We start from the raw sequence: 23,842 nt of genomic DNA on the forward strand, positions 1-23,842 counted from the left end.
TAGCCCCCGCTCACCGCAACTAGAGAAAGCTGGCGTGCAGCAACGAAGACCCAACGCAGCCATAAATAAATAAAGTTATTAAAAAAAAAATAGGGAATTCCCTGGAGGTCCAGTGGTTCGGACTCTTCACTTCCCCTTCACCGGGCCTGGGTTCTATCCCTGGTCAGGGAACTAAGACCCCACAAACTGTGCAGTGAGGCTCAATAAATAAATAAATAACAACTTAAAAACATTGTTATAGTTTCTTACCCACAAACTTTCTTCGTAAATTAGGCCCCAATCTCTTCAAGCAATAAGACCTGACTGAACTGACATCAGGTATTCATAACTATTGCACTATGTAGTTCTTTCTACACACAGTTTAACGCAGAAATATCACATGATCGTGGAATGCTGCCCTGATCCTGCTGGGAATACTGCAGAATGCTGTATATATGTTATATGCATTCTACTGCCTTCTAAATTTGAAAAGTAAAATATAAACAATCCGGAATCCAAACTATCTCGTCCTAGGCCTTTCAGATAAGGGACTGTGTGTGGATCGGTACTATACACGCTACCAATAATACAACAATTTTACAACCCGCCGCAGAAAATGCTTCGAAAGGCGGATGGTACAAATAACGAGAGCTGACGTTTACTGCGTGCTGCAGGCACGGACCTCACGCCGTCCTCATGATGGCGTTGTGGTGCCTTTCTGAGGCTTCCGGCGGAGGGGACCTGGGGAACCGAGGCTTAAACCCTTTCCTGTGTGACCACCAAGCCAGTGACTTGCACCTCGTGCAAAGCCTACGTATCTCTGGGCCTCAGTTTCTCAGGAGAGGTGTCCATGGAATAATGTATATAAAGCATTTAGCATAGTTGATAGGGACAGAGTAAAGGGACAAAGTAGGTGATTAGTTAATCCCACTAGGGGATTTTAAGTAGAGAAAAAAGTATGGGAGACCCCTGTAAGTTAATGATCACTCAAGAAAACAGGTTTGCTTAACCACAAAACCAAGCAGGCTCGCTTAGCAACAAAACCATGCAACAGAAGCATGAGACATGCCCCAAAACAATAAAACGATGGTGGCATGAGACCCATGTCTTGCCCAGTGAGCTCAGTAGGTTAATGATTCCTAGGACATGCTCCTCTGGGCACACTGAAAACAAAAATATAAGGAAAGGGTGACATTATACTGAACCCTGAGATGATTTACGTTTTTTTAGCATACGTTACCGCCTTTTTGCTCATTTCCATTGTGCCGTGACAGTCCCGGCTTGACCATGGAGGGACAAGAAAACTCCCCCACCTGACATGGAGGAGGAGCAGATGATGGAAGCCCACCATCTACTCAAGAATGAGGAAAAAGGTGGTCTTCTCCCCCTCTCCACTTTTCCTTTGATTATAAAACTGTAGCCCACTAAGTTCTCCAGGTGTGGCACTCCCTTGCCTACCAGCTTGTAGGCCTCACAAGCGTCCTATACTAATACTGTAAACTCTTTTCTTACCTGTCACTCTGCCTCTCCCTGAAGTCTCTCTGCCGGGTGACAGAGGAACCTACGCTCTACTAAGTACAGAGACGTGTTCTATCGGTTTCAGTGCCCGCGATGAGTGAGCGCTGGAGTAACTGGGACTGGTGACGATTTCCTAGGTTGTGGGAGGCCTGGAGCTCAGAAGACTGGCTCTGGGGAGGCCAAGGTCAGTCCTTGAGGTTCCTTGCGCAGTACAGGGCAATCCGAAGAAACTGTGCAGGGCCAAGGGCAGAGGTCAAGAGAGAAATGGGTCTTGGCCCCATCCTTACTGTGAACCTCGGATTAATTACCTTGTCTGCAATTTAGGGGAGGGGACAGGTTTCTAACGTAGGAGCGCCCAGGTTGTCGCCCCAGAGAGGTATGTTCGGCAGAGAGGCTCAACTTAAGAACAAGCCTGGGCTTCTGAGACACTACCACCCTGGGGACACAATGTAAATTCGAGAGAACCCCTGTGGACAGAAACTTCTATCCAAGTATTTCACACCAAGCCCAGGGTCGAAGTCACAGCTCGGCCATTTACTAGAAGTTGACAGATGGTGGGAGAGATGTTGTGAATGGCGAGGCGGTTGTAGGCAGGTGGCGGGAAAAGGAAGGAAAGACAGGATTTAGAGGGGTGGGGGCAGCTGGGACCATTCCCACGGCGGGAGGCTCCCCGGGAGGTGGGACTCGCCCACCGGAGGTGCCTGCGCTAAGCGCCGGGGAACCCGGGTCTCAGATCGCGGGGTGCCTGGGCAGCACGTAACCACGTGGAGAAAATGTAGACTCTCAGAGGAGCGGGCCCCGAGATGCACGAGGGCGGGGGCTAGTTCCCCTCCCCGCCAGCCTTGCGGCAGCTGGGCCCTCCTCCCAGCGCCTACAGCCTCCCAGACCCCGCCCCTCCCTCGCTCCGGCTTCGCGCAGCCGCCCGCCCGCGGGATCTCACAGCCGTCCGCCCCGGAGAGGACCGACTGCCCAGAGCGCGGGTCCCGGGGCTCCCTGGGTGGGGCCGTTCCCGGGGAGCCCCCCGACTGCCTCTCAGAGCAGGGTGGGGAAGGGGATCCTAGCCCGCCGCCGCCTCCGAGCAGGCCGCCAGGTGAGCGCCGGGACAGGTAGGGACCCAGGTCGGGACCGGTGTCCCGTCCCCACTCGCGGCTGAGGCGCCCCGGGAAGGATTTCCGCCCCAGGCCCTGCCCGAAGGGGCGTGTTCCGAGAGTCCTGCGCCCTAGTGCCCCTTCCCGGCCTGCCCCAGACAGCTTCTGCCCCTTTAAGTCCAGAGTTACACAATCGCACGTTTGAAAGCCCCAGATCGTTCGGAAAGGGCTTTGCTAAAAGCAGTCCTCTAAAGCCCTCGCCTCTCCGCTCGGCTGCTGGCCCGCGGAGGCCACCATTAAATAAATCCCCCTCCGAAACGTACCCGACCAACACGTGTTCGCAGCAGCTGGTGAAAGGCCAGACCACTTTTTACCAATTCTGGTTTTTGTTTCCTCTGACTGGCGGAAAAATCTGTGAATCAGAAGATCTTAGAGCGCCGTTTCTCGATTTAGCAACTTGGGCACAGCATGTTTTTAGCTGCGGCCGCTCCACCCAATTTAAATTTTGTTCTAAGTTAACCTTTGCAGTGTTCAGTAATATTTGTTAACACTCCGTATCTTGATCCTTCAACTTTAGACAGCAGCTGTTTACCCCTTATTTTGAATATTACCAATATTCAAATTTACAATATTACCAACCTACTTTTAAAATAAATAATAACAATTTTTTTAATGTCCCAGTAACACAAGAACAAAAGACAAACGGGACAAAGCTTTGCATGAAATATCAATCGTTTAAACAGCGCACCCTCCCCCGCAGCCAGTTTTAAAACTTTGTAATTAAATTACTTTTCAGAAATGGCAAAAGTAACTTGTGATCCGTAGTGCATGGTTTTAAACCTTTCTCTGCTTTTTATTACTCTGGTAGTTACTTCCAAATTTTTAAAGCAAATTCTTCCATTGTTATTTCTTAGTTTATCAATCATCTCCACGGTTTCCCTCCTTCCTATATAATCATGACATTCCTTTTAGTTTCTCTATTGGCACTTTTGTAACATGAAATAATTTTTGTTTTCTTGTTCCATTAAATATATCTATATATAACTATATATATATATTTGTTATATATATATGTATATAATCTGTTGACTCCCATTTTTGTATGGCCTGGCTGAGGAATCTACTTTAAAAAATATACATATTTTTAATTTATTTGTTTGGTTGCACTGGGTCCTAGTTGTGGCTTGCGAGCTCCTTAGTTGTGTCATGCGAGCTCCTTAGTTGTGTCATGCGAGCTCCTTAGTTGTGTCATGCGAGCTCCTTAGTTGTGGCATGCGAACTCTTAGTTGAGGCATGCATGTGGGACCTAGTTCCCTGACCAGGGATCGAACCCGACCCCCTGCATTGGGAGCGTGGAGTCTTAACCATTGTGCCACCAGGGAAGTCCCTAAAATATTTTTAATAAAGTATTTATATTTATTTAAATGCTAATTTTTCAATCCAGTCAAGTTGTACATATGATTCACAAATCAAATAGAAAAATCTGCCTTAGTTTTTTCCTATGATAAAAGAAATATAATCTCTTTAAGAAAAATGGAAAAGGCAGGGGCAGTGTTTTAGATTAAAAGAGATTAGAGAGACATGAGCACCCCCAGCAGTGTGTGAGCCCCATCTTTGTTAGGAAGATACAGCTCCAGAAGACCTTGGGACAATGGGAAAAAGTGTTCATGGAGTGAAGATTAGATGGTAGAATGGATTTCTCTTAGTGGATTAAATGTTAGTATAGACTTATAGAGGGTCCTTATTCTTTCTTAGAAGATGCATGTTTAATAGTTCATCAAAAGAGACATTGTAAATCAACTATACTCCAATAAAAAATAATTTAAAAAACAAACAAAAACCCCTGTGGATCCCTGAAGTTACCCAAAGTCATCTTGCCTTGGCAACAGTAGCTAGTCCTCTGGAGTCACAACATACCAAGACAGAAAATGTAAAACACAATTCAAATAAAACGCCACGTGGTTCAAGACCATCAAAAAAAAGAAAAAGGTTAATCAAAAGAGAGGGAGGGAGAGAAAGCCAATATGGTAAAATATGGAACACATTGAGATATTCGTTTTAACTATTGTTTTCAACTTTTCTGTACGGTGACATTTTTATGGTAAAATTTGATGTAAATCAAGTAAGACAGTATAGAAACTCAGAGATGAAGACGTGCACAGTGGTACAAACCCTGGAGCCCTCCACACCGAGGTTCAAATCCCCGACCTGTTTGCCTGTCAGGCGACCTTGGGTCGGTTGCTTCCCTCCTACAAGCCTCAGTTTCCCCAGCTGAAAAATAGCGCCTGCCTCATGGGGTTGTTGTGGGGCCTTCTGTGAGATCTTGTAAAGCACTTTCCACATGCCTAGAGCAGTTAGAGTGCAGTTAACATCAGCTGTTAGTATTTTGTGAAGGACTTTTCTTAACTGCCATGGTCTGCTCACCTGGGAATAACTACTCATAACATCATCACTGCTCTTGAGCCCTTCCTTCTACTCTTTTTTTCTGGAGATAGCTTTTGAACTTGCCATTTTCTTTTTTTTTTAATTTAATTTATTTATTTTTGGCTGCATTGGGTCTTCACTGCTACACACGGGCTTTCTCTAGCTGTGGCGAGTGGGCGCTACTCTTCATTGCGGTGTGCGGGCTTCTTATTGCAGTGGCTTCTCTTGTTTCAGAGCGTGGGCTCTAGGCACGTGGGCTTCGGTAGTTGTAGCTCGCGGGCTCTAGAGCTCAAGCTCAGTAGTTGTGGCGCACGGGCTTATTTGCTCTGCGGCATGTGGGATCTTCCCAGACCAGGGCTCGAACCCGTGTCCTCTGCATTGGCGGGCGGATTCTTAACCACTGCGCCACCAGGGAAGTCCCAAACTTGGCATTTTCTTTTGCCGTTTTTAAATTCACTGAATGGCTCTGACCTTGCCATTGCTACAGTTTCATGTCCTGCTGTGTTTCGTTACTCCCTAAGGATCCCCTTAGCCCACATTCCTCCAGTCATGGTTTTAATGGCTGCGTGATTCTGACATAAGGAGGTGCAGCCACAGACTCCAGTCCCGTAGATGGACTTAAGTGCTGATCGTAGTCACAACGTTCACAATGGGAGCTAACGCTTGTCGAGGGCCAGGCCTTGATCTCACTGAATTTCCCCATCACCATGAGAAGTGAGAGTTACTACAAGTCCACAGTGTCTTGGCCAAAACTTTTGAGGCCCAATGCGTTTGGGAAGTGAATATGAGGCTAAGCCATAGGAACCATCCTGTACATTAGATAAGATTCCTAGTGGGGCTGGAGAGTAATCAAACACACTGATATTTCTTCAGTGAAATGCAAGTTCATACCATAAATAAAACCTTCCATCAGTTCCAGGCAGCTCTGCCACCAAATGGGTCAGTGAAAGACTTGGTTTGCAGAGCTTTTGGATTTAGGGATTGTGGACAGGAGATGTGGACCTGCACATTTCCCATTTTCCAGAGGGGAAATCTACGCTTAGAGAGGGAAAGCCATATGCCCAAATTCACGAAGAAGTTTGAATTAGGGCTGGGGCGAACCCGGGGCTGACTGAATGTGGAACTGGCAACGTTTCACCTCTCCCCAGCGCCACCTCCTCTGCAGGCTGTCACCAGCAGTTCCCAAAACCAATGTCCCCGACTAGCCCTGTGATGCCCCAGAAATGTCAGTGCTGCCTCCAGGGAATGAGATGATACACGTAAAGAATTTCTCAGGATGCCCTACACAAAGAAAGCATCGACAAATGTGAACTATTATTTGCACTAAGATGCAGTGTGACTGTTTCCTTCTTTGACTTAAATAATCATGGTGTTCACTGATAGCACTAATAATTGTTAAATGGCGAAATATAACACTCATACAGAAAAGTACCTAAAATATACATGTACAGTTTAACAAATAATTATAAAGTATATAACCAGCACCCAGGTCAACAAGGAGAACATTACCAGCCCCCAGATGCTCCTCTGGTTAGTAGCCCTCTCCATCCCCGCAGAGGGAACCAGCGTCCCGACTTCTATAATGCTCGTCTCCCTGCTTGGTTTTTTTAATATGGTGTTAGTACCTTTTAATATGTGTGTACATCCATAAGTAGGATTGATTAGTTTAGCTTGTTTGTAAACTTTCTAAGAGTAGAACCACTGTGTGAGTATATAATGTATCATCTAAACCAGGGAATTTTGGAAGTGATAGGGGTCGCTGTTAACAATGACCCTAATTACCCTGGGACACTAGGTGTAGACAGGACTGCCCCAGGCCACCCAGCTGTCTGGTTGTCCTGGGACTCGCACTCTGGGTGACTTGTTGTGTCTGGCAACTTCACCCAAAATTATGCTTTTGAGGTCCATTTGTGTTGTTGTGTTTACTTGTCGTTAACTCTTTTTTACTGCTACCTAGTATCCCATTCTGTGGCTGCCTTAATTTGTTTATACATCTTACAGCGGATGGGCACCTGGGTCATTTCCAGGCTGAAGCTGTTAGGGGCAATGCTGTCGTGAACATCCTAGTATGTGTTTCCTGGCTCTGGGGTCGAATTGCTGGGTCATGGAGAAGGCACATTTCTAACTTAAGTAAAAAATGCCTTGAGACTTCCCTGATGGCGCAGTGGTTAAGAATCCGCCTGCCAATGCAGGGGACACGGGTTCGAGCCCTGGTCCAGGAAGATCCCACGTGCCGTGGAGCAACTAAGCCCGTGCGCCACAACGACTGAGCCTGTGCTCTAGAGCCCACGAGCCACAACTACTGAGCCCACGTGCTGCAACTACTGAAGCCCGTGCGCCTAGAGCCCGTGCTCCGCAACAAACAAAAGCCACCACCATCAGAAGCCAGTGCACCGCAACAAAGAGTAGCCCCCGCTCACCGCAACTAGAGAAATCCCGCACGCAGCAACGAACACCCAATGCAGCCAAAAATAAATAAATTAAAAATGTCCAACTAGGGAATTCCCTGGCGGTCCAGTGATTAAGACTCCGCACTTCCACTGCAGGCACGGCGGGTTCAATCCCTGATGGGGAACTAAGATCCCACATGCCCTGTGGTGCGGCCACATAATAAATAAATAAATAAATAATTTTAAAAATGCCCAACTAGTTTCCAAAGTGGTTCCACCAATTTTTCCTGTCGTCAGGTGTGTATGGGAGTTCTCACTAGTGGCATTTTAAGTAAATTATGGTGACATTGCACTAGTTGGCTGGTTGGTTGGTTGATTTTAATACGCACGATGTTCATGACATTTAAACTAGAATATACCAAAATCAGGAGTAACTTTGCCTCCCATTTCACCCATGCTGTGGCCCAGAAGGCAGCTGAATAACTGAGAGGGTGACGACAGTGAAAATGACAGAGAAATAGGGAAATTCAGTATCGTCTACTACTGTCTGCTATGAAAGATGGTGTTTAGCTCACGGTGTATTCGCTCCACTAATTTTTAATAATTGTACTTTTTAAAAGATCATTTCTTATTTACCTTTGTAACTTTAAATTTTATGCTTCACTTGTATTTCTTATCCTGGCAACTTTTGATTCCCATGATACTGAGTGAGTGAGAGAAGCGTCTTGGCTTCCCCTCCTCCCACCTTTTCCTTTCCCATCTTTTGTCAGTTGTACACTTGCTTTCACACTGTCAAGGTTGATTACTTCTACAGTCTGTTCTGTTACGCTCTTTAAGTCTAACATGCTTTAACTGTAAAGTTTGCCAGGTTTGGGCTTTTTTTTTTTTTTTTTTCCCTTGGACAGCTTTATTGAAGTGCAATCTACATACCATAAAATTCAGCCCTTTTAAGTGTACAGTTCAGTGATTTAGTGAATTTACAGAGTTTTGCAGCCATCACCACAGTTTTAGAGCATTTCTGTCACCTCCAAAATATCCCTTGTGCCTATTTGTGATCACTTCCTGTTCCCATGTCCAGTCCCAGGCAACTACTAATCTCTCTGTATGTCTTTTCCGGACATTTCATATGAATCCATCATACGATATGTGATCTTTTGTGTCTGATGCTTTCACTTAGCATACTGTTTGGGGGTTCATTCTCATACTGTAGCATGTACCAGTACTTCATTCCTTTTATTGTTGAACAGTATTCCACTGTATGACTATACCACATTTTGTTTATCCATTCACCAGCTGATGGACATTTGGATTGTTTCCGAAGATATAATGCTGCTATGCACTTTTGCAGTCAAGTCTTTGCGGGGACGTGTGTTTTCATTTCTCTTGGGTAGATAGCCTAATAGTAGAATTGCTGGGTTTCATGGTAAGTTTATGTTTAACTTTTTCTTTTTTTTAATGTTCAACTTTTAGAGAAACTGTTTTCCAAAGAGGCTGTACCATTTTCCATTCCCACCAGCAGTGTGTGAGGGTTCCAGTTTCTCCCTGTCCTTGCCGATCTTTTGGACAATAGCCATTCTAGTGGGCATGAAGTGGTATCACATTGTGATTTCAAATTGCATTTCCTTAATGACTAATGATGTTGAGCATCTTTTCATGTGCTTATTAGTCATTTGTATATCTTCTTCAGTGAAATGTGTATTCAAATCTTTCATCAATTTTTTTTTTTTGCGGTACGCGGGCCTCTCGCTGCTGTGGCCTCTCCCGTTGCGGAGCACAGGCTCCGGACGCGCAAGCTCAGCGGCCACGGCTCACGGGCCCAGCCGCTCCGTGGCATGTGGGATCTTCCCGGACCAGGGCACGAACCCGCATCCCCTGCATCGGCAGGCGGACTCTCAACCACTGCGCCACCAGAGAAGCCCCTTTCATCAATTTTTAAATTGGATTGTCCTATTATTGAATTTTTTTTTTTTTTTTAATTTATTTAGTTATTTATTTATGGCTGTGCTGGGTCTTCGTTTCTGTGCGAGGGCTTTCTCTAGTTGTGGCGAGCGGGGGCCACTCTTCATTGCGGTGCGCGGGCCTCTCACTGTTGCGGCCTCTCTTGTTGCGGAGCACAGGCTCCAGACGCACAGGCTCAGTAGTTGTGGCTCACGGGCCCAGTTGCTCCGCGGCATGTGGGATCTTCCCAGACCAGGGCTCAAACCCGTGCCCCCTGCATCGGCAGGCAGATTCTTAACCACTGCGCCACCAGGGAAGCCCCTATTATTGAATTTTAAGTGTTCTTTATATATTCTAGATACAAGTCCTTTATCAAATATATGGTATGCAAATATTTTCTGTTAATCTATAGCTTGTCTTTTCATTTTCTTAATGGTGTCTTTTGAAGTACAAAAGGTTAAAAATTTGATGGTGTTTAATTAATCCATTTTTTCTTTTATGAATCATACTTTTGGTATTGTATCTAAGAAATCTTTGCCTAACCCAAGATCATGAGATTTTTCTCCTGTTTTCTTCTAAAAATATTATAGTTTTAACTCTTACATTTAGGTCTCTGATTCATTTTGAGTTGATGTTTGTGTATGGTGTGAGGTAAAGGCCTAAATTCATCTTTTTGCGTGTAGATTTCCTAGCACAATCCAAAAGATTGTCTTTTTTTGAAAAGACAATCTTTATGTTAAGAGGCCAGATCTTAAATGTTCTCACCAAAAAAGGAAATAATTATGTGAAGTGATAAAGGCATTGCTAATAAATAATCATATTGCAATATATAAATGTATCAGATCAACAGGCTGGAGAATTCCCTGGCCATCCAGTGGTTAGGACTCCTTGCTTCCACTGCCGGGGGTCCAGGTTCGATCCCTGGTCAGAGAACTAAGATCCCACAAGCCACGTGCTGCGACCAAAATCAAACAAACAAAAAAAAACAGGCTGTACATCTTAAATTTACACAATATTAATTATATCTCAATAAAACAAAAACAATATTTTTCCCTTGAAAACCAATAAACAAGAGCTAGTATAAGGAGAATGCCCCTAGCCTCCAGGTCAAATGGATTCCTTTTTCTTGTACGTTATCAAATGGATGTAACATGGATATGGTTTAGTGTATATCATATTTGCGCCATGACTTTCTTAAACAGTTTTTTGTTTTTCCTGCAGTATTTTTAAATAGCTTTACTTTTTCTCTTTTGAGAGAAGGATTTTCCTGTTTTTAACTCATCCCATCTATTTCTTGGAATTCTTTTTTCTTCTTGACGACAGTCTTCCTTTTTTTTTTTTTTTTAAAGACATTCTTCCTTTTTTAGTATCCTGTTCTTGTTTTGCTTTGAATTTCTTCTCAAATCTACGTGTACTCAGGATCAGCTACATAATTTGCAGGGCCCAGTACAAAATGAAAATTGGGCCCCTTGTTCAAAAACGATTAAGAATTTCAGGTTGGCAGTAGCAGACCATTAAACAGGTGTGGAGCCCTTCTAAGTACAACTCCAAAGGTCACACACCCGTGAAGCCTGAAGCCGGCCCTGAGTGTACGAATTAGGGTTTTTCTTTTCCTTTACATTCTTTTGGCCCTCTGAACTGTCTCTGTTACCTCTGGGGTCAGTTCACTTTTGCTCTGCATGTTTATCTTTTTTTTAAAATTAATTTATTATTTATTTTTGGCTGCATTGGGTCTTTGTTGCTGTGCGCGGCTTTCTCTAGTTGCGGTGAGCAGGGGCTACTCTTCGTTGTGGTGTATGGGCCTCTCATTGCGGTGGCTTCTCTTGTTGGGGAGCACGGGCTCTAGGCATGCAAGCTTCAGTAGTTGTGGCACACGGGCTCAGTAGTTGTGGCTTGCAGGCTCAGTAGTTGTGGCGCACAGGCTTAGTTGCTCCGCGGCATCTTCAGGAACCAGGGCTTCAACCCGTGTCTGCTGCATTGGCAGGCGGATTCTTAACCACTGCGCCACCAGGGAAGCCCTGCATGTTTATCTTACTGGTTCTTTTTCAGGCTGCTGGTTTCCTTTAAGCATCTGGTGATCCCTGCTTGTCCAATCACATTTTCAAACGAACAAGGGGCTGGGTGACTTATTTAAGTAACTGGTATGAAATTTGGGGCTTTCGTAAATATGGTCCTGCTTTCCCACTGGCCTCTTTGTCCAGCTGAAGGTATGACTGAGAACCCTGTGTTTGGAGGCAGCACTTGTCAGTGATAAGTTGGGGGAAACCAGGCTGCTGGGAGCTCACTCCCAGATGCCAGAGAGGGGAAGGCTATCCTCAGGAGCACCGGCAGCCTGGGCACTTCCTGGATGCTTCATGCAATGTTTTCAAAGAACAGTCATCCAGTATTGTTTTGTTTTTCCTGTATGTGAATGTTGGGTAGCTTGAGATCTGTGTGGCAAAGCATGGGGGAGGAAGGTGAGGGAACGGGGAACCAACAGGCACAGTTTTTCAGAGATGGACTAACCTCTGTCCTCCCTCTGCCCTCTCGACTCCTGACCTGCACTTCTACCACAGCCTGGGCCCCTCTGGATCCTCAACTCTGGGTCCAGAGCCTCTGGGGGTCCTTGAGGCTCCATTGTCCCCACCTTGAGTTCTGTACTAGCCCCTACACTTCTTTCTGCTTTCTGTCTTGCAGAAATTTATCAACATTTCTTTCTTGGTGATGGTCTCCCTCCTGTTCACTTTGCTTTTTAATTTCTTTGCTGTACATAGGGAGGATGCCCTTTGGGAGGGAGATCAGACTGCCCAGATTCCCATCGCCACTCCACTTCTGACTGCTGTGTGACCTTTTGTGCCTCATTTCACCTCTCTGGGCCTCAGTTTCCTCATGGTGTGAAGATCAACTGGGATAATACAGAAGCCACAAAAGGCTACCCGCAATCAGTTCCTTGGGTCTGCAGATCTGTCTCACCTGGCCCACACGGTTCTTTATTTTTTTTTCTTTAAATGCACTGCTAACATTTAAAAATTGGGTGATTTCACATAAAAACAGGGATTTCCAATCACTTGACAAACTGGAAAATGTAGCCAAACTGGGCCCACCTTCCTACTGGGCAATAAATCAGCCACAGTGAACACTGGCACAGCCTCCAGGCTGGGCTCTTCTCTCCGGTTTGCTTCCACCCAGTTGGTCTCACTTTGGATACTGCCTGTCTCTTGTAGGCATTTGAACTTGGGATTCCTGGGATTCTGTTTTGACAGCATCTAGCACAGAACCAGCTATTATTATTATGAGGCCAGCCGGGGGCTTGAATGCAGCCCTTGCTCTGATCACCAGGCCCTGCTACCCCAGGCTTGCATTCACCCAGAAAGGGTACCGTTTTTTTAAAAATCTACCTAAAAACTCTTACAGGCCAGTAGAGGCTCTGATCATCAATAGCTCAGTCTGCCTTCTTGTACGAGAAGACACACCAAATCTTTGTACATGCAAATAATTCCAAAAAACAAAGAATTTTCAATCTTGTTTTATTGATGGTTTTTCTGTAACCATTTGTCACAGGTTAGAAACAACACTGGCACCACAGTTCAGAGTAAAGAGTTAAAATTAATAAGGGAGAGAATTCCCTGGCAGTCCAGGGCTTAGGACTGCGCACCTCCACTCCTGAGGGCGCGGGTTCAGTCCTTGGTCGGGGAACTAAGATCCCACAAGCTGCAAGGGGCAGCCAAAAAAAAAAAAAAAACTAATAAATGAGGTTGTCAGGTAGAGGAAAATCTCCCCGGGGCATCAAAAGGAAGCCATTCTGTCTAAAATTGAAAAGATTCACAATACGAGGTGCTGACAACTGCAACTCTCATACATGGTTGATGGGATCGCAAATGGCACAATCATGCTGAAAGAAACGACCGGGCGTGTTCTCGTAAAGTGAAATACACACTTACCATGTGATCCAAGAATTCCACTCCTACATAGTTACTCATGAGAAATGAAAACGTATGTCCACACAAACACTCGTATGTGCATGTTCATAGAAGCTTTATTCATAATAGCCTCAAGCTGGAAACAGCCCAAATGTCCATCATGCTGGGTGGGTAAACAGGTCGTGGTTTAACCTGTTCAACGGAATACTACTCCGCGATAAAAAGGAGTGAACTACTGATGGATACATGCAACGACGTGGCTGAATCACAGAATGTGATGCTGAAGGAAAGAAGACACAGGGGCACATTCTATAGCTATCAGTCAGGGTCCAATCAGGAGACTGGAACCACACAGGAATTTGAAGGGAGAATGTTTAATATACAGAATTATTAATTATAGCAGAGAATTAGAGTTAGAGGGGTTAGCTGCTAAGAAATAATGCTAAAGAATATAGAAATAGCAACTACAAGGCTTCCCTGGTGGCGCAGTGGTTGAGAATTCGCCTGCCGATGCAGGGGACACGGGTTCGTGCCCCGGTCCGGGAAGATCCCACATGACGCGGAGCAGCTGGGCCCGTGAGCCATGGCCGCTGGGCCTGCGCGTCCGGAACCTGTGCTCTGCCACAGGAGAGGCCTGCGTACCGCAAAAAAAAAAAAAAAAAAAAAAAAAAAAAAAAAAGAAATAGCAACTACAAGGGGCAGCCACTACCCCTAAGATCTAAGACAGAGAGCTTGAGAAAGATGCCAGTCCCAGGCCGTCCGTGGCAGCCCCAGAATCCCTGCTGTTTTTGGAGAACACTTGGAGATGGCTCACTAAAGGGCAAAAGAATCCCTTTGGTGCTGCAGCTGTAGAACTTGCTGGAAATCCACCCTCTGGAACTTGCCAGAAGTCAGTCCTCTAGGATGCCGGGGAAAGCAGTTCCCACTCGGCTAGGAAACCAGCTGAGGTGGGTGGCAGGGGAGCGTGCTGGCTGAGGGATGCTGCTGACTGCCAGACAACGGAGAAGCATGCATGTACGCTTGGGAGTGGGGCAGGAGAAACTGCCTATCCCGGCAGTCTGGAAGTGGGAAGCAAAACCCCTTCCTCTGTATGACAGACTCTAGGTCCATCCACCTCACTGCAAATAACACATATATATGGAATCTAAAAAAAGGAAAAAGAAAATGGTACTGATGAACCTAGTGGCAGGGCAGGAATAAATACGCAGACATAGAGAATGGACTTGAGGACACGGGATGGGGGGAGGGGGAAGCTGGGGCGAAGTGAGAGAGTGGCATGGACATATATACACTACCAAATGTAAAATAGATAGCTAGTGGCAAGCAGCCGCATAGCACAGGGAGATCAGCTCGGTGCTTTGCGACCGTCTAGAGGGGTGGGATAGGGAGGGTGGGAGGGAGGCTCAAGAGGGAGGAGATACGGAGATATATGTATGCATATTCACTTTGCTGTGCAGCAGAATCTAACACAGCAGTTCCTCCTGCAATGCCTCTCTGGCTCCCTCTATTGGAAAAATTTAACATGTCAGCCGGCAAAGGGAAAAGATTTACACGCCCAGATTCCAATTTCTCAACTTGGAGCTGTGAGGAAGTAAATTAATAACTGGCACACCATATGATTCCATTTATATGAAATTCTAGAAGAGAAAACTCGAATTTATAGTGACAGAAAGCAGATTAGTGGCGGGGATGGAGGTGGGGCTTAACTGGGAAGGGGTAAACCTTTTAGAGTGAAAGAAATGTCCCACATCTTGGCTGTGGGCACGGTTGTACAGAGGTACGCAGTTGTTAGAACACAAATTGTACACTTGAAGTGTGTGCATCTTATTGGATGTAACTTATACATCCATGAAGGTAATTTTTTTAAAAAGGTACCCATTCTGGGAAACAGGGCTCCCTGTGTGCAAATATAAATGGAACATGTACGTGTACACACGCAGCAGAAATGCACCACAAATCCCACCACCAAGATCCCCCAGCTTATGCAGGTGCATATCTCTCCATGGGGTGTTATTGGAAGTAGTTTCTGGCTTTGGCTTGGTGGTTTGCTCATGCATTCTCCCTGAGGAATTCAAGTTCATCATGGGTGCCCTGGGTAGTTGGCAGAGTTTTGAAAGGGTGATGAGGTAGATGTGTGCCCACCCCCCTCTCCCATTTCCCTTCTCCACAAGGGGGATCCACAGAGGGCATCTCACTAGGTTCCTAATTCTTTCAGATTATCAAATCCTCATCCAAAGAGCGAAAGCCTACAGCTCTTCTATGACCATTGGGAGTTATTCCTTGAGTCCCAGGCATGGCTTAGGGATATTTGTCCTTCACTGCTCACATCCATCCTTTGAGGTAGAACAATAGTTATTCCCATGTTACAGACAAGAAAACTGAGGCTCAGAGGCCAGCAACATGCCTAAGTGATGGCCTGCCCAAGAAGAGGCAGAACCAGGATTTGAACGTTGATCATCTGCCTCCATAGTGGGAGCTCCTGACCATCAGCTATCCTGCTGGCAGCAGCAGCCCAGGATCCTGGAAACCTTCAGTTGCTCCCTGCCCTCGGCAGAGGGTCCTAATAGGCTTTACAGACACTGAATCTTGGTTTTTTTTAACTTATTTATTTTTGGCTGCATTGGGTCTTCGTTGTTGCGTGTGGGCTTTCTCTAGTTGCGGCGAGTGGGGGCTACTCCTCGTTGCGGTGCGCGGGCTTCTCATTGCAGTGGCTTCTCTTGTTGCAGAGCATGGCCTCTAGGCGTGCGGGCTTCAGCAGTTGCGACATGCGGGCTCGGTAGTTGTGGCTCATGGGCTCTAGAGCACAGCCTCAGTAGTTGTGGCATCCGAGGCATGTGGGATCTTCCTGGACCAGGGCTCGAACCTGTGTCCCCTACGCTGACAGGCGGATTCTTAATCACTGTACCACCAGGGAAGCCTGGACACTGAATCTTTGACAGTTGGGTCTTTTCTACCCACATGATTATATTCTGAAAAAATTCAACGATACAGAAAAGCGAATTCAAGCATACAGAAAAGCTGATTTTTAAATTTTTTTTTTTTTTTTTTTTTTTTGCCACGCTGCACAGCTTGTGGGATCTTAGTTCCCTGATCTGGAATGGAACCCACGCCCTCGGCAGTGAGAGCTCCGAGTCCTAACACTGGACTGCCAGGAAATTCCCAAAGCTGAAATAATTATACAGTGAAAAAACACTGACTCCTAAGAAAGGGAGACAAGGACAATACCTATGTATTTTTTTAGACCGATACTGAAATATTACTATTCACAGTAACTGTTCAGTCTTCCAAATTCATAAAACAAAAGTTAACGACTTGATATTTCAAGTACCAAAATGTACCAGGGTTTGATCCCTGGTAGGGGAACTAAGATCCCACATGCTGCGCCACACGGCCAAAAACAAAAGAGAGAGAGAAGGACAATTCCATCATCGTGATTTGTACAACAAAGAAAATAAAGTGTTTACTTTTATGTAGCAAAAAGCATTTAAAAAAAAAAAAGAGTGGCTACTCAGGGAAAAGTATGCGCTAGCAGGAGACCACGTGGAGACGGAGAAATGCTGGGGAGCCCCCAGCTGTTTGAGTCCCCACCTCCGGTGCTCGACAGAGGAGTGGTGAGCCTTCAGGTGACCCAGCACCAGCCCCTGCCTGAAGACCACTGCATGAGAGCCGCTGAGAACTGCTTGGCTGAGCCCAGTCAGTCCATAGAGCCATAAAAAAATAATCATAAAATAATGGTTATTATAAGTATATGCCACCAAACCATGGCAATGGTATCACCACTGAGTCATGGAGGTATTTTTGTGCAAAATTTTCCATCAGTATAAAAAGGCCCTACTTGATTGGAGGAACCACTGAGGAGAGAGAGAAGCTACCTCTTAATACTCTCATGGGGTCCTTAATTTAAAAATAATCCTATCGTGCTCACTTTGGCAGCACATATACTAAAATTGGAACAATAGAAGATTAGCCTGGCCCCTGCACCAGAATGACAAGCAAATCTGTGAAGCGTTCCATATTTTAAAATAATAGTAATAATCATAATCCTATCTTTTGTTTGATAACAGTGGGGAGAGCTTTTTGGACATCCCTTCGTTCCTTTCCATGGACTACCATCTCTGTTTTTATTGTTGTTATCGTTTCTAGTAAACCTTTTCTAGAAAGTACACAAACTGTACAACCTGATGAATGTTTACAAACGAACGCACATGTAACCAGCCCTCAGATCAAGAAACAAGAAGAGGGCTTCCCTGGTGGCGCAGTGGTTGAGAGTCCGCCTGCCGATGCAGGGGACACGGGTTCGTGCCCCAGTCCGGGAAGATCCCACATGCCGCGGAGCGGCTGGGCCCGTGAGCCATGGCCGCTGAGCCTGCGCGTCCGGAGCCTGTGCTCTGCAACGGGAGAGGCCACAACAGTGAGAGGCCCGCATACCGCAAAAAAAAAAAAAAAAAAACAAGAAGAAAGAAAAACAACCTTTCTAAATGTTTCTAAAGGCAGTTCCTCTGCCCAGATGGAACTTTTTTTTTAACTTATTGAAGTAGAGTTGATTTATAATGTTATGTTAATTTCTGCTGTACAGCAAAGTGACTCAGTTATACACATATACATATACATTCATTTTTATATTCTTTTCCATTATGGTTTATCACAGGATATTGAATATAGTTCCCTGTGCTATACAGTAGGACCTTGTGGTTAATTCATTCTATAATATTTATAATAGTTTGCATCTGCTAATCCCAAACTTTCAGTCCATCCCTCCCCCACACCCCTCCCTCTTGGCAACCAACCACAAGTCTGTTCTCTATGTCTGTGAGTCTGTTTCTGTTTCACAGATAAGTTCATTTGTGTCCTATTTTAGTTCCACATATAAATGATATCATATGGTATTTGTCTTTTTCTGATTTGCTTCACTTCGTATGATAAGCTCCAGGTCCGTCCACGTTGCTGCAAATGACATCATTTCATTCTTCTTTACGGCTGAGTAGTATTCCATGGTTTATATGGACCACATCTTCTTTATCCATTCCAGATGGAACTTTTAATGCTGACCGGAATTCTCTTGGCCCCCCTTTGCAAGTGGTACCTGTCCCCTGAGATACAGGTCACTGAGCATCGTTACATTTAGCAAGTGCTGCGTAACAGACCACTCAAAATGCAATGGCTTAAAACAATAACCATTCCTTTATTATTTTGACGGCTCTGGGGATTGACCGGGCTCAGCTAAGCAGTTCTCAGGGGCTCTTGTGCAGGTGCCATCAGGCAGTGGTTGGGACTGGGTCATCTGAGGGCTCATTCACTCCTCTCTGTAGCACCTTGGATGGGGAGACCCAAACAGCTGGGGCTCCCAAGCATGTCTATCTCCCTGTGTATCTCCAGTGTGACGACTTCAGGGCAGCCAGACTTACATGGTGACTCAGGCCGTGGTGTCTGGAGCTGGCTCACACTGGATCCTGGAAGCACGTTGTGGACAGCTCTTTCCAACGCCAAAGTCCAGGGACGTCGTGTTGGTAGCTTGTTGTCAGCCATGGAAGGTGTATACACGCCACAGAAATCAGCAAATGCTACACACCCAGACTCTTCTTTTTCTCCCCTACAGAGCCAGTTGTTAAACGTTGTAGGAGCACACCGCTGGACTCACGGCTCCCCATGCATGCATCCCCAGAGAGTCAGGCAGAGGCTGTATCCTCTTTCCTGACCCAGCCTCTGAAATCCCTTAGCAATGTCACTTCTGCAATGCTCTGAAAGGCGAAACAATCCCAAAGGCCTGCCCATGTCAAGGGGAGGGCTGTGGACGCCACTCCTTAATGGAGAATGGCCAGTCCCTGGAAAAGAGCACATCAGTTTGGATACGTTGTTATAACCATCTGGGGAAGATGTCTGCCATGCATCACAGGTCCCTGGAAACCGAATATCAGTACCATCCCCCAGTCACTGTGACAACCAATACAATATCCTCCCCACCAAACACACCCCCACACACACACTCCCAAACACCCTAGCAGCAGGCAGCGCCATGCCATTCTGACCCAGCCAGTCGTTGGCATTCAGCCGTGTTGGACATGTTGGCTACAAGGCACCTCGTGGTCCTCAGGAGAGCATCACACACAATCATTTTGAATACCCAGGGCTCGCATGGTACATCACTTGAAGGTCCTTGCCCCTCAGTGAAGTCTGGCTGCCCTCGTTGTGTGAGGGGACCACCCCCAGCTCCAGGAATCCCCTGTTTGCCAGTGATCGGCACACATCCATACCGGGCAAGCTGGTGGATTCGCTTGTAAACTGCAGCTAATTATTAATGCAGCTAATAACCACCTGGGGCAAAGCACACCCTAGTCTCTAAAGCGTGTCTCCACAACTTCAGTTCTCTGTTGTGGGGATGAAGGGGAATCGGGCTTTGTGCCACGTCCACGGACCGCTGGCTTGATAGAGCCTTAATCCTTAACAAGACCTTAATCAATTTATTTCAAAATAGTAACAGCTGACATGAATGGAGCACTTACTGGCATTAGATAGTATAACAAGCATTATAGATCATTGAAGCCTCTTAACCCAGGGCAACCTCCAAGGATTGTTTTGGACATTAAAACACGATGATGGGATTCAGTGCGATGATCCAGCTTAAATGCTCAGCACGGGTGGTTTAGTAAGGGCTCAGTAAATGTCACCAGATGAAAATATTGTAGCTAAATGGTTGCTCGCCATCTTTTTATGGTGTGTAATAATAATAGCAACTAACATAATTTAGTGTCTAATATTATATCAATACCACTTTTATTTATGAAACACCAGCGATTATTTAAGCGCTTTACAAATAAATATTAATTCGTTTCATCCTCACAATAACCCTATGAAGTGGGTAAGGTTAACATCCTCATTTTCAGAAGAGGAAACTGAGGCATAAAAAGTTGAAGTGATTTGCCCTTGAGGCAAGAGGCTTAGCTGGGACTCAAACCCAGGCTGGCTGGACCCAGGCATGAGCATTTCATCACTAAGCTCTTCTGCCCTGATGGGGAAATGAAATGCGTTTCTCACTAGGTCTTGAGCTATTCACTGAGTTCTTGTTAAATAAATGTGTTTCACCTTGCTATGCCTCAGTTTGCTCATCTGTGAAGTGGGTCTCTTTAGGGAAGAATAAAGTAAGAAAACGGGAGGGAGGAGGAGGTGATGGTCATGAGGCCCTGAAATTGTAAATAATGTGGCCAGGGACAGCCTCATGGAGAAGTTGACATCTGAGCAAAGACTGAAGGGAATGTGGAGGTGAGCCAAGAAATGCTCTGGTTCCAGGTGGAGGAAACAGCCTGTGCAAAGGCCCTGAGGTGTGGAGGCCGGTGTGGCTGGGGCAGAGTGAGTGAGGGGGAGATGAGGGCAGGGAGGTGATGGGTACAGATCGTGTGGGGCTTGTGGGCTGCATTGAGGACCTTGCCCTGACCCTGAGTGAGGTGGAGCCACAGGAGGGCTCTGAGCAGGGCAGGGACAGGACCTGACTCAGGTGTTCACACCTGATAGCTGGGGAAAGGAGCAGGGAGACAGTAATGGTCCAGGTGAGAGGTGATGGAGAATAGAGGAGGTTCAAAGACTCATCCCTGGGACTTCCCTGGTGGTGCAGTGGTTAAGAATCTGCCTGCCAATTCAGAGGACACGGGTTCAAGCCCTAATCGGGAAGATCCCACATGCTGCAGAGCAACTAAACCCGCACGCCACACTACTGAAGCCCACACACCTAGAGCCCGTGCTCCGCAACAACAGAAGCCACCTCAATGAGAAGCCCATGCACCCCAACAAAGAGTAGCCGAGTAGCCCCCGCTTGCTGCAACTAGAGAAAGCCCATGCGCAGCGATGAAGACCCAACGCAGTCAAAAATAAATAAATTTGTTTTTAAAAAAAAGACCGATCCCTGACACTGAAATCAGAGGGAGGAGGAAGGAACAGCTGAGGAGACCGACTAGGAGCCACAGGCAGACGGGAGGGGTCCAGAGGGACGTGCTGGCCCAGAGCCAAGTGAGAAGAGCGTCACCTCACTGTGTCAGGTGCTGCTGACAGGTCAAGCAAGGTGAGGATTGAACCGTGACTACTGACTCAGCACCAAGGGGGGGTCATTGGTGACCTTGACATTTCAGGGTAGAGAAGGAGGGCAAAGTCTGATTAGAGAAGGTTTGAGAGAGAAGATCAGTAGAAAATATGGAGGCAGTGAGTGTGACAACTTTTTGGAGAAGCTTTACTATAAAGAGGAGCAAAGAAATGGGGTCAGAGCTGGAAGGGGAGGTGGAGTCAAGAGGAGTTTAATTTGTTTTCAGATGAGAGATGACTCTGTGCGAGCTGACGGGAATGATCCAGTGCAGAGGGGGAAGCTGAAAGCGCAGCAGAGAGAGGGGAGAACCGTGAGACGGTGACCTGGGGTGGGAGCAGTCTCGGTGGGAAAGCACAGGTGGTACATGGGGCAGTGGGGGTCTCTGGATGTTCACTTCCCATCGATTTTAGTTTTTCTGCAAAATAAGAAGCAAGGAGGGAATTCCCTGGTGGTCCAGTGGCTAGGACTCCGTGTTTCCACTGCAGGGAGCATGGGTTCGATCCCTGGTGGGGGAACTAAGATCCCCCATGCTGCGCGGCGCGGCCAAAAAAAATGAAGAAGCAAAGAGAGAGTGAAAAGGTGGAAGGAAGTGTGATATGTTGGGGATAGGGGAGAAGGTGTGAAATAGTTATCTACAGAGAGGAAGAGCAAGAGGATAAGAGAAATGTAATCTGATTGCCAGGCAGCATTGTGGGTACGCTTGAGCATCAAGTGCACAAACTTTAAGTGAGACCAGCCAGTGGAGTTGTGTGTTGTTCTTCAGCTGCTTTAAACTGTGCGGGTACAGGCACAGGTAGGTGGAGGGCTGGATTTAACCGGGGCACGTGTTGGAAGAAGCCAGAGGAGGCAAGGGTGTATGCAAAGAATGTTTTAAATGATTAACCAAGGAATTTAAGCTGGATAAGGAAGAACTGAGGACTTGAGGGGGTGTGGTGCAGTGAAAAAGAGGTAGGGACAAAGGATGGGAGATCATAGTGGGTTGGAAGGACTGTGTGTGTGTTGGGGGGGTAGGTCTAGGGCACTGGAGGGAGAGACCTGGAAAGAGAGGAGGTGATGCGTGGGGAGTGAGAAGCCTGAGACTGAGGCTCTGAAGAGGCTGTGGTTACTGAGACAAGGTGTAGGTGTGACCATGGGATGGAGGGGCTAGAAGAACAGCTGGTCAGGGAACAAGAGAGGCCTGGTGGCAGAAGGAAGGATCGTCATCCTGGATACGGAAATCACCAAGAATGCTGATAAGAGCAGCTTGAGTGGCTGTGAGCCTGGAACTAAAATCATGGAGAAGTGAGGGGTAGTCATCTGGGTCAGCAGGTGATGATGACAAGGTGACAAACGATCTACCCTGATGATGAGATTCATAGCTGCGGCATTTGGGGGAGGATGGAGGGAGAATCTCTGGAAACAGCACCAGGGAGCAAGGAGATTTACCCACTTGGAAGGCTCACAGGACAGCTGGGTTCTGGTTAGAGCAAAAATGTGACAAGAATCTTCAGCGAAGAGATTGAAGAAATAGATTTTGCTGAAGGACAGGTCCTGGATTCCAAAGGCCCTAGAGTTGGGACAGGTTGGGGGATGGGATGGAAATGGTTTCCTCCTCGGTGGATTTTTCTCATGGGTCTTCAGTGTGCATATGGTCATATGTAAAGTGCTTAGCCAGACACAAGTGCACCGGCCAGAGACAGAAGTCGTGGTTAGCAGTCCTGGTGGGGTCGTGATCAGGCCAGGGGTTTGTTGCTTGAGGGGAAAAGGTGGGGAGAAACCGGTCCCCGTCCAGAGCCAAGTGGTAGGAAACAGATGCTGCATTTTCTTGGTTATGGCAGTCCCCCGGTCGCCCGTGTACCTGGTGAGGTCACGGTCAAGTCGCAGGGGACTTGCGTCCTGGAAGGAGAGGTGGAGGGAGGCCGGGCTGCTCTGACCCGCCGACCCCTCTCGACCTGCAGGACTCTGGCGGCCGGAGATGGGCGCCCGGCTTTCGCGGCGGCGGCTGCCCGCGGACCCGCCCATAGCCTTGGACGCGCTGCCGCCGGAGCTGCTCGTGGAGGTGCTGAGCCACGTGCCACCGCGAGCGTTAGTGACGCGCTGCCGCCCAGTGTGCCGCGCCTGGCGCGACGTGGTGGACGGGCCCACCGTGTGGCTGCTGCAGCTGGCCCGCGACCGCAGCGCGGAGGGCCGCGCTCTCTACGCGGTGGCCCAGCGCTGCCCGCCCAACAGCGAGGACGAGGAGGAGTTTCCGCTCTGTGCCCTGGCGCGCTACTGCCTGAGAGCGCCCCTCGGCCGCAACCTCATCTTCAACTCCTGCGGAGAGCGTGGGTGCCGGAGGCAGGGTCTAGCAGCAGGGGCGGGAAAAAAGAGACCAAAAGGATGTGTGGCCTGGGTACCCAGGCGAGGTGGAGTGAGTGGGCGCGGCCAGGGTGAAGCAGACAGGGGCGGGCCCGGGAGCCAGGGGACTTGGTCGAGGCTCTTGGGAAACTGGGTGGGAGGAGCCAGGGGCTGTGGGCCGTATAGCGAGCCAAGATGGCTGGGCGAGACAGAGCAGAAGGA

General features: G+C 47.2%; 1 protein-coding gene and 1 non-coding gene across 3 annotated transcripts in view; both read left to right on the forward strand.

Annotated features, from left to right (window-relative positions):
* Positions 1 to 1,275: 1,275 nt before the first annotated feature.
* LOC112415363 (F-box only protein 17) overlaps positions 1,276 to 23,842 on the forward strand; it is a 28,191-nt gene continuing 5,624 nt past the window's right edge. For both annotated transcript variants that reach the window (XM_024768289.1, XM_024768290.1), the window contains exons 1-2: positions 1,276 to 1,352; positions 23,242 to 23,607. In XM_024768289.1, the coding sequence (XP_024624057.1) occupies positions 1,298 to 1,352; positions 23,242 to 23,607 (421 nt within the window). In that variant the 5' untranslated portion in view covers positions 1,276 to 1,297. The remainder of the gene's footprint in view (positions 1,353 to 23,241; positions 23,608 to 23,842) is intronic.
* On the forward strand, positions 17,154 to 17,256 carry LOC112415702 (U6 spliceosomal RNA). Its single transcript, XR_003006357.1, has one exon. It is a non-coding gene; the product is annotated as a U6 spliceosomal RNA (small nuclear RNA).

The sequence above is a fragment of the Neophocaena asiaeorientalis genome, unplaced genomic scaffold (assembly GCF_003031525.2).
Source record: "Neophocaena asiaeorientalis asiaeorientalis breed wild unplaced genomic scaffold, Neophocaena_asiaeorientalis_V1.1 scaffold629, whole genome shotgun sequence".
Lineage (NCBI taxonomy): Eukaryota > Metazoa > Chordata > Mammalia > Artiodactyla > Phocoenidae > Neophocaena > Neophocaena asiaeorientalis.